Source organism: Ictidomys tridecemlineatus, chromosome 9 (assembly GCF_052094955.1).
Source record: "Ictidomys tridecemlineatus isolate mIctTri1 chromosome 9, mIctTri1.hap1, whole genome shotgun sequence".
NCBI classification, from domain to species: Eukaryota; Metazoa; Chordata; class Mammalia; order Rodentia; family Sciuridae; genus Ictidomys; species Ictidomys tridecemlineatus.
This window is the reverse complement of record NC_135485.1, coordinates 37,242,050-37,258,821: the sequence shown is the minus strand read 5'-3', so window position 1 is coordinate 37,258,821 and position 16,772 is coordinate 37,242,050. Positions and strand designations below refer to the sequence as shown.

At 36.2% G+C, this 16,772-nt stretch overlaps 1 protein-coding gene across 9 annotated transcripts in view; it reads left to right on the top strand.

Moving 5' to 3' along the window:
* Positions 1-16,772, top strand: part of Fryl (FRY like transcription coactivator) — a 230,864-nt gene that overhangs the window by 180,392 nt on the left and 33,700 nt on the right. For 7 of the 9 annotated variants that reach the window (XM_078021273.1, XM_040292462.2, XM_040292460.2 and 4 more), the window contains 10 exons: positions 363-513; positions 1,198-1,301; positions 2,589-2,774; positions 5,171-5,375; positions 6,738-6,859; positions 7,392-7,582; positions 9,026-9,120; positions 10,175-10,782; positions 11,081-11,178; positions 15,309-15,479. In XM_078021273.1, the coding sequence (XP_077877399.1) occupies positions 363-513; positions 1,198-1,301; positions 2,589-2,774; positions 5,171-5,375; positions 6,738-6,859; positions 7,392-7,582; positions 9,026-9,120; positions 10,175-10,782; positions 11,081-11,178; positions 15,309-15,479 (1,931 nt within the window). The remainder of the gene's footprint in view (positions 1-362; positions 514-1,197; positions 1,302-2,588; positions 2,775-5,170; positions 5,376-6,737; positions 6,860-7,391; positions 7,583-9,025; positions 9,121-10,174; positions 10,783-11,080; positions 11,179-15,308; positions 15,480-16,772) is intronic. The other 2 variants (XM_040292463.2, XM_078021270.1) reach the window with 1 other exon arrangement.

Genomic DNA, 16,772 nt, shown 5'->3' with positions numbered 1-16,772 from the left:
AAATTTAGACCTGAATAACTTTCCAAAAAGTCCATGTTAGAAGGCAGTTTCACTATAAGATTATCTCCTGGTTTGGCTATCAATTAGGGAATTGTAAGGAAGTGCTAATGTTGTTTTACTTTAATATAAAGGATGGAACCTGAATTGATATCTCTTAATTATCTCTGTCTCTCCCTCTCGCTCCAGTTGGCCTAATCTGATAATATTTGTACCCAGGTCTTCCTAGCATACCTATGTTCAAATAGTGGGAAGTTATTTTTTTATCACGCTCTGATGCTATAAATAGTTGGTGTCTTGCTAGAGTTTGCTTATATTGCCAGGAATTAGATGGTGTAGAAAATGAGACGATTTTATCTTGATAGGTGATTCAATGCCACTTTATTCTAATTGGCGACTGAAGGTGATGGAGCATAACCAAGGAGAGCCACTGCCCTTCCCACCAGCTGGAGGCTGCTGGTCACCACTGGTGGATTACGTGCCTGAAACGTCGTCACCTGGATTACCTCTTCACAGGTGGACTAGAGCGCCATTCCTACTTCCTATGAGCCACATTGCTGCTGAACACTTTGAGCCTTCTTTATGCTGTCTCATGACCCAGAATGGATGGAAGCAGTCTTCTTAATTGAGATGCTGCAACAAATTAAACCACCATGTTTAGATTTTAAGACAGCCAAAAATCTGAGTCTTCTCTCTCTACAAAATTAATATTATTCAATCTCATTCTGCGGCTGCTTTTCTGGGTGTCTGGCATAGTTACTTGACCTTTCTGGGACCCAGTTACTACATCTGACAAAAATGTGACTTTCTTGTAGTGGGCACTCTTATTTTGAATTGAATTAGATTGAATTCTGCTGAGTTAAAATTATAGTTGAATAATTGCTGCCTTCTTTGAGAATTCATGAATGCACCAAACACGTATTGAACACCTACTCTGTGGCAAGTGATGTGCTAGGTCTCAAGGCTGAAGGACCAAGGGTATGTGGCCCTTGACCTCAAGGAGCCTGGGCCCTTAGGTTTTGTTCTAACAACGCTATTGCTTAACGTTCCTTCAGCTGCATTTGTTTTTCCTCTTGTTTTCTTGAGAAGTTGTATTTTTCCATGAAATACAATCTTCAAGGCTTTGAGTAATTTGTAAAGCATTTTCCCTAGGTTTCTTCAGGTTTAGCCAAAGGCTAATCATGCTCTCGTTTGCCGCAGGTGTAACATAGCGGTGATCCTTCTGACGGATTTGATCATCGATCATAGTGTGAAGGTGGAATGGGGAAGCTACCTCCATCTTCTTCTTCATGCGATTTTTATAGGTAATACATCCTCATGTCTGATCCCTTCCGAAAGGGATCAGAAAGTGCTTAGATGCTTCTTGTTTTGGTGTTTAGTGTGTTGTTTGTGGGACTTTTCACTGTTGATTCTCCAAATCCACTGGGGAGTTATCAGTAGCCTGATTTCAAACAACAAATATGTCCACTGCCCCTGTTTTTGTTTTTGCTTTCTTGTGGTGTTAGGGATAGAGCAGGGACTCGGGCATGCTAGGCAAGTGCTCTGCCTCTGAGCCAGAATGCCAGCCCATTTGGTCCCTATTCTTTCCCTTTTCTATCTTGTGGCCCTTTGTACTCCACACAAACACACGTATAACCCACTAGGGAAATTTCTGTGGCTATGGAAGAGCAGAATCAATTTACCTCTTGGATTAGAAATTTTCAGAGTAGATGGAATATGGAAATAGACTTAAGTATTTCCCAAAAGAATTGACCTGGTTGACAATCTGATTGTTACACCTGAAACTCCACATGCCCTGCGTGGGCTCTCATCTTCAGTGCCTTCCATGCTTATGGGATTGGCTTCCTGAAGCAAGTCAAGGTAACTGTCTTCTTACACCTTTTCCTGCCATGAACACTTAGTAATATAATCATTCTTTTAATATTCAGACATTTGTTTTCTATTAATGTGCTGCACACCCACCCACCCCTAAAAATGCCTATCTTTTTTTAAAAAATTCACTTATATATAGTGTTATGTAACAGTGATGATTTCTAAGAGATCACTAAATTTTAGACATGAAGTACATTAAAAATCACCTGGGTTCTCCCTACTGCTATAGGACAATAGGCTCTTACAAAAACAAGTGTACAACTTTAAACCAATTAAAAAACACACACAAAAAAAACCATCATATTCCATGAAATACAAATACATCATACTCCACGAAGTCTTTTGTATATGTTCATAGTTTCCAAATCTGTGGATTGAACCAACTGTGGTTTAAAAATATTTTGGTAAAAAACATCTGTATCCTTACCAAACATGTACAGATTTTTTTTCTTATTGTTATTCCCTAATGAATACAATGTAACAACTACTTGCATAGCATTTAATAGTATTAGGTATATCGTAAGTAACCTAGAGATGATTTAGTATATATAGTAGGAGGGTACTATTTTATATGAGGCCTTGAGCATCTGCAGGGTTTGGTATCTAAGGTAAGTAGTAAAGCCAGTTCTCCAGTGATGACTGTAATTTCTGTAGAGTTTGGTAGCAAGCATACTCATTATTCCTCCTAATTGATAATGATTTTCTCCTCTCTGTTTCAGGGTTTGACCACTGCCACCCTGAGGTGTATGAACATTGTAAACGCCTGCTTCTGCACTTACTAATAGTGATGGGACCCAACAGTAACATCCGAACTGTTGCTTCTGTCCTTCTCAGGAACAAGGAGTTTAATGAGCCCAGGGTGCTTACAGTCAAACAAGTTGCACACTTAGATTATACTTTCACAGGTATTTATCTTAAACCTACACCTTTAATGGAGAAGTATGCTTCATTAATTTGGAATCTCACAGTAGAGAAAATCAACTAAATAAAAGTTGAAATACTAGAGCAAGCTTTTAGAAAACAGTTATATTTAAGTTATCATTTACATTCTTTGTTCAGTTAAAGAATGTATTAAAATATTTGACCCATATTGCTCTTAACGATCTTTATCACACAAATGTTAAGTTTTGAATATATGAGTTGAAGAGTGCTGAATTCACTGAAAACTAGCCACGAATAAGATGATGTTGCATTAGATTCCCAGCTCACAATATCTGGACGCTGACAAATTTAGACATTTAATTTTTTTTTACTCACTTCGTTATCTTTGCTGCATTTAAAACGTTATATGTTTTGAAGTAGCAAGGTCCAAATTAAGGAAACTGTAATATCAAACTTATTTCACTGTCAACATTTTTTTTACTTTAAAAGTTATGCTATCTTCCTTCCTAATAGCCCCAAGGTATTTCTTCTACTCATTAGTACACCAGACTAGGAAGATGATCTAGATTGTTTTGTGCATGCAGTGCTGGGGATTGAATTTAGGGCTTCACACATTCTAAATCAGTGCTCTATCACTGAGCTACAGGCCCAGCCTGAAAATAATTACCTTCAGAAATTGAAATTAAATTGCCAGTTTTTATATGTGGTTTATAAATTTTAAAGACAATCAGTTAAAACCCTATTATTTACTTAAAATCATGTAGTAATAAAATGATTATTAGGAAACATTAGCTTTTTAAGATTATGGTTGAGGGGCTGGGATTGTGGCTCAATGGTAGAGTGCTCGCCTATCATGCTTGAAGTACTGGGTTCCATCCTTAGCACCACATAAAATGTAAAATAAAGATATTTTTTAAAAAAAGATTATGGTTGAAAGAAAATGGAGTAAAACTTCTGCTTTTTGAGAAGGGAAATTGCATGGAAATAAATAGAAGGAGACCCTCATGGTTATACAAAATTACATACAAGAGAAAATGAGGAGAAAGGGGAAAAAAAAAAACAAGGGGGAGAAATGAATTACAGTAGATGGGATAGAGAGAGAAGATGGGAGTGGAGGGGATGGGGGATAGTAGAGGATAGGAAAGGCAGCAGAATACAACAGACACTAGTATGGCAATATGTAAAACAGTGGATATATAACCGATGTGATGCTGCAATCTGTATACGGGGTAAAAATGGGAGTTCATAACCCACTTGAATCAAAGTGTGAAATATGATATGTCAAGAACTATGTAATGTTTTGAACAACCAACAATAAAAATTAAAGGAAAAAAATTAAATTAAATTTAAAAAAAGATGCTGTGATTTCCACTGAAGGAAGTGAGTCTCCAGAGACTCCACAATGTGCCCCAGGGCACAGTTAGAAGATGTCAAGTTAGGATTTGTCTCCTGCACCTGTTTTCTAAGCCCTCTGGCTCTCACCCCTTGCTTTTCAGGTCATACCCCTTGCTTTTCAGGTCATACATGGCTATTTTGTACTATTAGAACACAAGCTGGATAATGCAATAAAATTTAAAAGGCAAAAAAAAAAAAACTTCTGTTTTTTTATGCTAAAGCACCTTTATTCAAAAATTTTAGTTTGTTACGGTTTTTTGTTATTGTTGTTGCTTTATTTCGTTTTTCTTTTGGTACCGGTGCACTTAACTACTGAGCTACTTCCCTAGTCCTTTTTATTTTTTATTTTAAGACAGAATCTCCCTAAATTGCTAAGGGCCTTACTAAGTTGCTGAGGCTGTTCTCGAACTTGTGATCCTCCTACCTCAACCTCTCCAGTCACTGGGATTACAGGTGTGCGCCACCATGCCCAGCTTTTGCTGTTTGTCTTTAAGACTCTTTTTGCCATTTTAAAAAATACAGTATTAGTAAATAATTTTTGCCAGTATTCATTTAATGCTTAACTTACTATAAATATTACACATAGTCCTTAATGTAGTTTTCTTAAAAGTAAAATGAAGCAAAAATTATAGAATCCTTCCATTAGAAATTAAAAATCATTTCATCTTATGGAAATATGACTGGTTTAATAAAAACATTGAAAAAATGTAACAAAATATTAGGAAACTGCTTTCAACTTTTTTCAGCAGATGGCAGCAGAGGGCCACACAGTTAATCCAGATTGCTGAATTTTAATAACAAGCTGTAAAAAGTGTTTGTTTACCTCCAAGCTGGCTGGCTGCAACACAGTGCTTATAAGGATGGTCAGAAATGCTAAGGGATGTCAGCTAGCACTGACAGGTTTCCTCCTGTGTCCTGTATAATCTATAAATAACACCCAGTGGTCCATCTCTGAAGTGTTTTGCAGCTTCTTTCCTGTGTAGGTATCACTTTGTGGGTACTCATGTTGAGCTTTCTCTTCCAGCAGGCATTAGCGATTTTATACCTGATTACCAGCCCTCCCCCATGACCGACTCAGGGCTTAGCTCAAGTTCTACCTCTTCTAGTATCAGCTTAGGAAACAACAGCGCTGCCATTTCACACCTGCACACCACGCTCCTCAACGAGGTGGACATTTCAGTAGAGCAGGACGGAAAAGTCAAAACCCTCATGGAATTCATTACCTCAAGGTAACCTGCAGCTCTTTCCATCCATGTTCATGTTGAGTCATACTTTTGTCAGTCTCTATAAGCTGCATTTTTATTTTCTGAAATGCCATGATTCAAAATGCACAGGTTTGTATTGCACGGTATTTTGAAAATTGTAATGCATGTAAAGATTGTTCTTTTGCATGCCTGCAATCACGCCTCTTACTCACTGCCCAAAGAGTACCGTATTATTTGGATATATAATATTCTTTCATTATGTACATTATCAGTCAATCATCAAATACTTGTCTATTCTCTACTCTATGCAAGGCTTTCTAAGTAGAGAATGTTAATAGATGGGGAGAAAGGACATGATGTTCCACAGTGAGAGCCAGATCAAAGGACCATGAGAAACAAATAATTCATTCTGACCGTAACACTGCTAAACAATGGTAGAAAGCTTGGGATCATTCGAACTGGAAGGCCATGAATTCCAGGCCTGTGGTTATAGATTACATTTTAAATTGTTGAACTAGGACCAAGGAAGTAGCTCTGGTAGTGTGCTTGTCTAGTATGTGCAAAGTCTTGGTTAAATTTCCAAGCCCCCGCCACCCTCCCACACACAAACACACTCATACACACAGATCATTGAGCTAAATTGGAAGGATGGGAGGAGTAATTTAATAAATATGTGGGGAAAAAAATCAGTTCCCTAACAGTGAACTGATTAAGAAATGGAATGGACTGGACCCAGTGTGCCCACCTAAAGGTTTTCAAGGCACTTTGGGCCTAGGCTAATAATGAACTTAACTGAGGTGATAGCAAAGATGTTGTTTGTTTATTTATTTTTGTGATACTGGGGACTCTATCCAGGAGCAGGGCTAAAACTATTCCTTTTCTGAGACAGGATCTTGCTAAGTAGCTGAGGCTGACCTCAAACTTTGCCTCAGCCTGCAAAGACATTTTAAAGAAAGAATCAACAGGACAATATTCTGCCTTAAGCTTTCTCCCTAGTTTTATCTAGCATAGTTATTTTTACTGCATTTAACCTGTAAATTATTTTCTTTGCATTATAATCTAGGTAGTCTGAGCTCCATAAATTATGTCTTGAGCTATATAACACATAGACAATAATCAGTAGTCTTCTCAGTAGGCAAAATTTCTCATCTCATTACTACCTCTGAGAGAATTTGAATGTAGTAATTGTAGATATTGAAATTAGATCTTTCCTTACTTGATGTAGCACATTCTATATCCATGTACATAAATAATGGATAGACTGTGATCTGCTATTTGATTTGTTTGGCTACTATCCTTTCTAATTATAAAGCCATAGTTTAAGCAAGTTTAAATAAATCTGTTGATATAAATTGAAAATGAGAATTATATCTATTCTGTTTTCAGAAAAAGAGGGCCCCTTTGGAACCATGAGGATGTTTCTGCCAAGAATCCTAGCATAAAGAGTGCTGAACAATTAACTACATTTTTGAAATATGTGGTTTCTGTTTTTAAGCAATCAAGCGCAGGTATTTTTTAATAAATGATACTTAGTTTTAATGAGATATTTTAATGTGATGTTGAAATTTTGATAATACTTAATTCCAAGTTGATAATGTCAAAATTAAGAAATTTCAGAAAGATTTTCCTTTTTAATTTGTGAATGTTAACAGATCTGTTTGGGTTGAAGAAAAAATAATTTACTACTTAGAATTATGTCTCTGAAATTGGGGCTTAGTTTTGTGTGTGATAGCATCACAAAATTATAAGAGCTGTGAATTATAAAGATGATAAACTTAAAAATTCCTTTTTGTACTGATAAGGCTTCTGTAATCTCACATTTAACACATCTGACAATCATAGTAAAAGTGTATGTGTTTTCAGCAGTGATTATTCCCAAGGGGTAGTTTTGCAAGAACATACATTGACTTATGACTTAGGTGCCTGTGAGACTTGTCTGGTAGCGTGCAGGGTTCTGGTTTTAATGTGGACAGTCTCTACTTACAACTCTCTAAATTCTATAAAATAAGAGCCACCCACTCGTGTCCTTTTTCTCTGCAGAAGGAATTCATCTGGAACATCACCTTAGTGAAGTTGCTCTGCACACAGCGCTTTCTTGTTCTTCTCGACACTATGCTGGGAGATCCTTTCAGATTTTCAGGGCCCTAAAGCAGCCACTATCTGCAACTACACTTTCTGATGTTCTCTCCAGACTTGTAGAAACTGTAGGGGATCCAGGAGAAGATGCACAGGTATTTCATTACATTTTCCCTGCAGTTAGTGAGACGCCACTGGGGTCAAGGTCTCGCTGCCAAATATCGATTGCAATAGCCAGAGCTAGACAGTGGTCATAATTATTAATGCCCTGTTAACAAACAGGTGAAGAAGTAAGCAAAGGTAAGTTTGTAACAAATATTTAATAACCTACTATTTAGATCATATAGTCTACTGCCTATCAGAGAAAGTTTTATACTCACTACACGCACGTGCGTGCGCGTGCGCGCACACACACACACACACACAGAGTTGGATATTATTATTTTAGGATAATCATGAGATAAAAAAGGAAGTTAAATTTCCATATAAAGTGAAACATTGAATTTCATTTTTTAAGGTAAGTAAGTAAAACACTAGAAAAACTCAAGTTTGTACCAAATGCTGATTTTATTGTACTCTTCTATCCATTGGGGATATAGTGCTAAACAAAACAAAGTTCCCAGCATTCTGGAGCTCATACTCTGTTGGGGGAAACAAGTCTTTAATCAAGCCAATAACATATAACACAATTTTACTTAGTGATAAATAGTGTTAAAATAATAAGGTAAAGGGTTAAAGAGCAGTGGGTAGAGGGGGTTGTTTTATATATAATAATCTGAGAGGTGATTATCGAATATATACTGGTATGCACTGCGTCCTGTGATGATCTGAGGAAAGAACACTTCAGGCAGAAGAAAATAGGATTAACATGTACAAAGGCCCTAAGGCAGAGACTGAAGGGTGGTTGGATTATTTTTGTTGTTGTTGTTTTTATGTGTGTGTGTGGGGGGGGGCGTTTAGGACCTTGATGAAGACCAGTGAGGCTGACATATACTGGGGGAAAGGAAGGCTAGTGATGAGCTAGGCAGGTCCAGATCATAAGGCCTAGTAGGCCCTGGGGAGAGGTTTGGCTTCACTCAGAATTGATGGGAAAACATTCAAAAGGTTTTAAGAGAAGGAAGATACTGAATGTGATTTGCTTTTGAAAAAAACTCACTTGGGCATCTGGATGGAGTCCTTAGGGAGAGTGAGAGTGGAAGCGGGAGAGGACAGTTACAGAGAGAGTCCGGGCAGAAATGGCAGTAGGTTAGGTTAAGGGAAGATTTGGAGGTAGAGAAAAGCAGTCATATTGAGGATCTATTTTAAAAGTAATATTTTCAAGACTTACTGATGGATTCAATTTAGATTTGGAAGAAAGAAATAAAAATAACCCCTAGAATTCTGACCCGAGCAGTTCTAGTAAATTGTAATGCCATTATAATAATTTCTACCATTAGCTTGATGAGTTTTCATTAATCAGCCAGATTGTGTTGCTTAGGAGTTTAATCATTTTGTAATATTAATGCAGAGTTCATTCTATTTTTAAATTTCATTGGGAAATCCATTGCAATTTCTTATTTCCAGAGCACAGTTAATTAAATTCTGCCCTTTTCCCCCAGGGATTTGTGATTGAGCTTCTTCTCACCTTGGAGTCTGCAATTGATACTTTGGCTGAAACCATGAAGCATTATGATCTTCTTTCTGCCCTTTCTCAGTAAGAGTTTAAATAAGGAAACCTACTGAATACAGAATTCTAATAACTAAATTCTTATCATCATTACATTATATTATTTTAATATTTACAATGAAAATAATCCCTGCCACCCCCCTCCAAATCAGATGGGTTACCAGTGGGAAAGCCGGCCTCAGATAGTGAGGACTTCTAAAAAGTGCTGGAGCTAATTTGGTCAATTCTTTTCTTCTAATGTCCCGGTCAGATCTCTTTCTGCTATGTCAGTCGGGATCCCTTGACAGGCCCCATTCCTGCCACGCTTTAGGGGCCTATTGTTCCCCTTAGTTGCCCTTTAGGACACCCAGATGTGCTCCCAAGAACAACCTGCCCTCCCACTTTCTCTGCCATGCAAACCCCAAATTAACCTTTAGTCCCATCTCAAGAGTTACTTAGCTAAGTTTTTCTAACTCCCCAAAAGCAGTGCTACTTATCTTATCCTTTGGATTCTCACAGTGCTTTCTTTATATTTTAATAATAATAATTAACTGATTATAACTTTGTCGATTTATATATCTATCCCCCATAATAGTCTTTTAGAAAATATCCCTAGCCTTTGGCTGCTGCTGGCCCATGTAGAAGGCATTCAATAAATATTATTTTAATCAATTGGATATGAGGAAGCAGGAGAAATCATAAATTTATTTTTGAGTTTAGTACTCTTAAAAAAAAATAAAATATGCCATTCAAAGAAACAGGCATCATGTCTGAGGGTCAAACAAATGAGGTCTACTTTGGACAATAATGCGTACTAAATCCCAGATCTGAGAGTTCTCAGATTCTATAGCAGAATCTTCTCAGCAAATCCAACCTCATCCCCACTCAAAAGAAATAGCCACCATAGCCACCAGAAGGCATTGTTGTAGATTTTATTTTAATATGGAGGCAAAGTTGAAATTTGATTAAAGTCAGATATACCGAAACATGATTTTCTGGTAACAGTTAATGCTTTTCAGTTTTCAAGAGTAAAATTAATGTAGCAAAAGAAGTAACTGCACGTGACTTGATCTTTTTTTCGTTTTTCTTCTCTCTTTTTAAGAACCTCATACCATGATCCTATAATGGGAAACAAGTATGCAGCTAACAGGAAAAGCACTGGACAACTCAATCTAAGCACAAGTCCCATTAATAGTAGCAGTTATTTGGGATATAACAGTAATGCAAGAAGTAACTCTTTGAGATTAAGTTTAATTGGTGACCGAAGAGGTGACCGGCGGCGGAGTAACACACTGGATATAATGGATGGACGGATAAACCATAACAGTAGCTTAGCAAGGACTAGAAGCCTTTCCTCTCTACGAGAGAAAGGAATGTATGATGTGCAGTCCACTACTGAGCCTGCCAACTTGATGGCCACCATTTTTTGGATAGCAGCATCTTTATTAGAATCAGATTATGAATATGAATACCTCCTGGCTCTCAGGCTTCTCAACAAACTGCTTATCCATTTGCCTTTGGATAAATCGGAGAGTCGAGACAAGATTGAAAATGTACAAAGCAAATTGAAGTGGAACAATTTTCCAGGACTTCAGCAGCTCTTCCTTAAGGGTTTTACCTCTGTTTCTACCCAAGAAATGACCGTGCACCTCCTCAGTAAACTCATTTCTGTCTCCAAACACACGTTGGTGGATCCTTCCCAGTTGTCAGGTGATGTTAAATATAACTGCACCAATGTTCGTATAATTGCATTTTAATGTCTTTGAAATGTAAACTAATCAATTGTTTTGAAATCTAATTTCTGCTTTTCTGCAAACAGTGATAGTTTGTTTTATATGTTAGATAATGTAAATGATTTGGTAAAGGGGAAAAAAAATTACAAGGTTGAGTATTCCAGGAAATGAAAAGAAAATGGTTTCTACAAACCATTTTAAAAATACCTTTAACATTTAAAATAATGTACAATAAAATTGGTTATTGTTTGCCTTTTTTTGTTTTGTTTTGATAGGCTTTCCTCTTAACATCCTTTGCTTATTGCCTCACTTAATCCAGCATTTTGACAGCCCAACTCAGTTTTGCAAAGAAACAGCTAGTCGAATAGCAAAGGTAAGCAAATGTTATGCCAAAAGATAACACTGTAGGGATGTTAGTCTCTAGTTTATCTTAAGAGGGGAATCTCTTAAACATCCTCGTACTGTCACTACCTGTGTGAATTCTGCATCTACGTGTTTATTCTGTCTGTTCATATAATAAGAGTTACATAGCAACTGCTCAAATGACAGTGAATAAAACTATTTAATTAGAGTAACATTCCTCTGAGTCTGCTCCTTTTCCCTACTTTCTCCTCTACCTCTCTGTCAGTTTCTCACTCATTCATTCCCTGATAAATATTGACTGAGGGCTGGGTTAGCTGCTGGTCATACAGCATGAGAAAACTGGGTTGAGTATTGGCCTTGTGGATGGTGGGAAACGCAGTCAAGAAGTAGGCGGTAAGTGTTCTGTCGATGGGAGGACCGAACATTTCAGCAGAACATCCACCAAAAGCCTTCCTAGAGGAAGTTCTAGCTGAGCTCACATCGAAGGCTGAATAGGAATAATGAAAAAAAGAGCCAGATGTGAGGCCAAGAGTGAGGCCAGGCGTTTCAGTTCTCTAGGCAAAAGAAATGATAACATGTGAGAGGCCCCAGGGAAGAAGAGGACGTAATATAGTTTGAGATTCTGAAAGTTCTCTCTCCCTTTCTGTTTGACTATTTTTCTTTGAAAACTTTCTCTTCATCTTCCCTCACTGTTGCATTCATTCTTTTTTCTCCTGTGTTTGGCTCTTTCCCTCCCACTGTACAGTTCTGAAAACAGTAGTGTAGCTATTTTTAAATTATCTGTTAACTTGCATTTTAAAGTACTGTAGCTCTTAATCTTATTTTTAGAAGCTTATGGTATTGACATTTTATATTTTTAATAATTTCCTCAAGAACAATAAGGAACTCTCAAGTAGCTTGCCTTCTTTTTACATATTATTATTATTATTATTATTATTTTCTTTTTTGTCATCCACTGAGTCTTGGGCAGAGAAAGACCTTCTGAAAATATAAACAGTTCCAAGGAGTTAGATAAATTTATGAGAAGTATACATACAACAGGAAATTAGGTGAACTAAATATAATGGCTCCTCTTTGGGGATTGAGAGGTGGTTGGTGAATACCAACATAAGTAAAGCCATCTAAAACACTGAGAGAAAAAACACTGAGAGAAGTTTTGAACAGAAGGAAACCAGCAAATACAATTTCCAAGAAGAGCTTTTTATATAGCAATTTTTTAAAAAGCTGATATTCAATTAACAAGTAGCACAGTAAATGGAAAGAACAAGTCACAGAGAGCCAAATAAAATACCTTTCCGTGACCCTGATTGCAATAAATTTATCCCTGAGTGCTGAGGTAGTGGGAAAATCCATTAGCAGTAATGAGAGAACAATCTTTTCACTGTGTTGCTTAGATAATATTTAATAAGTGAAAATATTTCATAAAATATGCTGTTGAGTCTATCCCTAATTAAGTTCCTAGATAAATTAGGTATAGAGAAATTCTTACATAAGCATTTATGGTTAAAAGAGGAGCCGTTATTTTAGTTAATGGAAACATATCTTAGTTTTGTAAGTAAAAATGGTAGTGGGAAGAAGTAAGCTAAAAATTGTCCTCTGTTCTTGATTTCATTTAATTTTAAAAATTCAGTAGAACATTATTAAGTGAAAAACTACTATTGAAATAAATATTGCTTTTTGAAAAATGATTTTTTGCCTAAAAGAAACCAACTACATATGTAGTATGTGCGCCAGTAAGGTTGAAAAGTAATACAAAATATAAAATTTCTTAAAGTTTAACTTTCATTTTAGTATTCTTATGAAACATCATTTAAAAAAATGTTGTGAACAAGGATTTTTTCCCCCATATGAGTACTTACAAAGAAAGTATATGAGAAAAAAAAGGTGTATTGACCTAACTTGATACTTCAAGAAAACAATAGGTACCAATACCCAAAGAGGGAAGTAGACACATTTAAGAGCAGCAGCTAGAACGTGTGAAATAAATAGCTACCCCCGAATGCTGGGCTCCCCAGAGCCTGCCTGAAGGCTGTCACAGCCCTTTGAGTATTAAAGCTGCTGATTTCATGACTATGTGAGGGAAATCCTCAAATATCTTTTTGTTTTTAAGAAATCAAATATGGCCTTCTGTGATTCCTAAATTGTTTTTAATCTGCTTTCTTCCTGTTGGGCAGCACACAGATTTCCTCTTGTAAGCTTTCAGCAACCTGCAGGATGTGAATTAAATTGATTCCTTAATTATTTTCTCACTTATAACTGTTGAGAGTAATTTTCTGCCATTATGTGCTTCCTCATTATGCAAATTTCAATCTACTGTTTGTGCCCATGGAGAGCCCAGAATTTTAAAATAAGGCAGCACTTAAGACAAATATTTGTTTCTTTCATCATGGCAAAAGTAATGTGCTAAAAAAGTTTGTTATAAAGCATTCTCCTAGGATCTTATTTTAACCTGGTGATTCAAAAATTTCAAAATCTTAAGTCATTTGCACAGCAAACAAAATTGAATAGCCTATATTCCAAGAATGGTCACCCTTTTCAAAAGAGGTTTTTAAAAATCATTCTTTAGAAAACAGATTCTTTAAGAATGTAAAAATTCAATACAAATGTTCCCCCCCCCCTTTGGAAGTCTTTTTTGCATTATGAAGAATTTAAGCAAGTCAGGTGCTGTAATCTCAGTGGCTTGGAAGACTGAGACGGGAGAATAGCAAGTTCAAAGCCAGCTTCACCAATGGACGAGGAGGCACTAAACAACTCAGTGAGACCCTGTCTAAATACAAAATAGGGTTGGGGATGTGGCTCAGTGGTCAAGTGCCTCTGAGTTCAATCCCAGATACAAAAAAAAAAAAAAAAATTAAGCTGATTATTGTAAAGTTATAAAATTAATGTGATTTAAAAAAAATATTAGGTTGAAATGCAAATAAGAAACATCAACAAAATTTTTCCTTTATCGTCCTCTTGTTGGTTTTATGGGCAAAAGACTAATACATGAGATCAGCTGCTTTTAATGGTTTTATAAAATAACTGCCATGGTACTGTGTTGATAGTTGCCTTCACAGTCTTGCATGTTTTTATCTCAACTCTGTCCAGTGATGAACTTGAGGCCCTCCAAGTCTATTAAACATCTTCTGAATTATCAAAGTAAATGTCAGTTATATTCATTTGAAAAGGAAATGTATGTATAGATTTAAAAGGTAATGCTCTAAATTTGCTCACTAAATGTTCTAGGCAAGTTGTGAAAATATATATAATAAGATGGAAAAAATCATGAGCAAAATGAAAAGAGGAAAACTAAAAGCAAACTTTACAATGAGGCTAGACTTTTATGATAGCTAACTATGTAAGTCTAGTGGGGGCCCTTTCCATTTCTAGATTGCTTGAGTATGCCCAGTGAGTGGCTAAGGATCATCCTCACCAGTAACCGAAAGAACAGACTAAGGTCAAAAATATCCCCCTGACTTTTGTTGATTCAGACATCATGGTATTGTGTCAAGCCAATTCTAAGAAGTCAGGACATTATGGAGTAGCCTCTAAAAGGCTGGCCAAGGTTCTCAGAGCTTAGGTGATTTCCTGAGGAGCAATTTGAGGCCCAGCGTGCAGACTGTTATGCAGTGAAAAAGAAGGATTCAGTTATAGCAGCTCTTCATTGAAATCCTTTGACTGTACACATGTTCTGAGGCTTTCTGCAATTGGCCACACTACTGAGATGCCCTAGACATAGTGGAGACTAAAGTATTTCCTGTCTGACAGCAACTCTGAACCTCCCTGAGAATCCCCATAGTGGTCTGCCTATTTAGTCCCTAGATCACTTGTGGATTTGTCAAAACAGGTGTTCCACATTGCAGATTGTTTTTTACTCAAGACTGTTTTACAAAGTGTCAAACAGTAGAAAGCCATACTATGTAGTACCCATAGAATTGTATGTGTTATATTAATCCTCTTTCCATTTTATCAATTGTTTTTCTCTTAAGAATGCTTTCTTCTTTTTTTCCTCTTCTATTTAACTTTTCTACTGTCTTAGAAATACAAATGCATTGAAACTTTAAAATGCAGATCTAAATGATTTCATTAATAAATACCTTAGCAAGTATTAAATTTGTAATCTTATTTTAGGTGAGTGAAATAATTATATTTGTTTTCCAGGTTTGTGCAGAAGAAAAATGCCCTACATTGGTCAACCTGGCCCACATGATGAGCTTGTATAGTACACATACATATTCCAGAGATTGTTCTAACTGGATCAATGTAGTGTGCAGATACCTGCACGACTCCTTCTCAGATACTACATTTAATCTTGTGACTTATCTTGCAGAGGTAAATTTACAAATTTTAAACTGTTTAACTGCTCTGTGGCAAAATTTCAAATGGATTTATTTCTGGAAGCAATAATGCAGTACTAACTAATCTTAAAATTGTCTTCAAGAGTAAATATATATGTCTTTTTTTTTTAAAGAAAAATGTAGATGATTACTTTCAAATAAATGAAGTTTTTCTAAAGGTTTTTTTTTTTCCATTTTCAATGTCTATTTCTTTATTCACTGTCCTTAAAACTCTAAATTGAAACTCTCCATTTAGAATAGAAAATGGGTTTTTACTGGTCTTGATCCTAGGAAATGGTTATGATTTTTGTTTCTACAAAATTAGTTCTTGGCTTTAACATCCTTTGTAGGATAACATGCAAAAGCATTTCTGCTAGGTAAGTTTTTATTTTCATGACACATTTGCTTCTCATGTGAAATATGGATTTGAGGGGTAAAAAACAGAATTGTTTAAAAAGTAGCCCTAGAACTACATAGAAACTTGACCTTTATTTTTTGATGCATCTGAAATAATAACCTCATGCCCCCAAAAGTATATTATTATATAAATAGCCACAAAGAGAACCACAAATGGAAGAAATTTCTAGTTGCTAAAAAATATTTGTCAGCTTATAATAAGTAATGCTCTCTTTTAAAAAAGTTGGCCTCAAGAAATTAGGCATAAAACAAACCAGGAAGAAATTATTCATATTATGAATTCTGACTATTGCTCATAACACTGTTTGACCTGGCTAAGTCACTGATATTGAGTATTATAAAATATGTCAGGACTAGTATGAATTTTTTAAATGTTGGATTTGATTGGTTTGTTGCCATTAATTTTTTATCTAAGTATGCTGACATTAGGCACTGTCAGCCTGATTGAATGCATGTCCCTAGAGCTATCTTATATCTGGACTTTTAGGATGTTTTTAAGTGCCTCAGGCCAGCTTCTATTTGTGCCGTCCTGAAGCTCAGCATTAAGGTAGTACCAGAGCTTCTGGAAAATCCACCTTGGGGTTCCAAGGTCTGGAACTTGCACAGCGCATCACATATGGACAACATTTTTCCACTCCATAAAGAGAATTCTTTTGCACTAAACATTACTCTTATTCATGGAAGTTATCCTTATGTTATTTATTAATGATCATTATTACCAACTACAATACTCAAACTAGTTACATATATTTAAAATGATATGTCTTTAATTTACTCATCCCTGCAAACCCTATGAAGTAGGTAGTTTTGCTATTTTTGGAGGCGGGGTACCAGGGATTGAATTCAGGGCCACTCAACCACTGAGCCACAT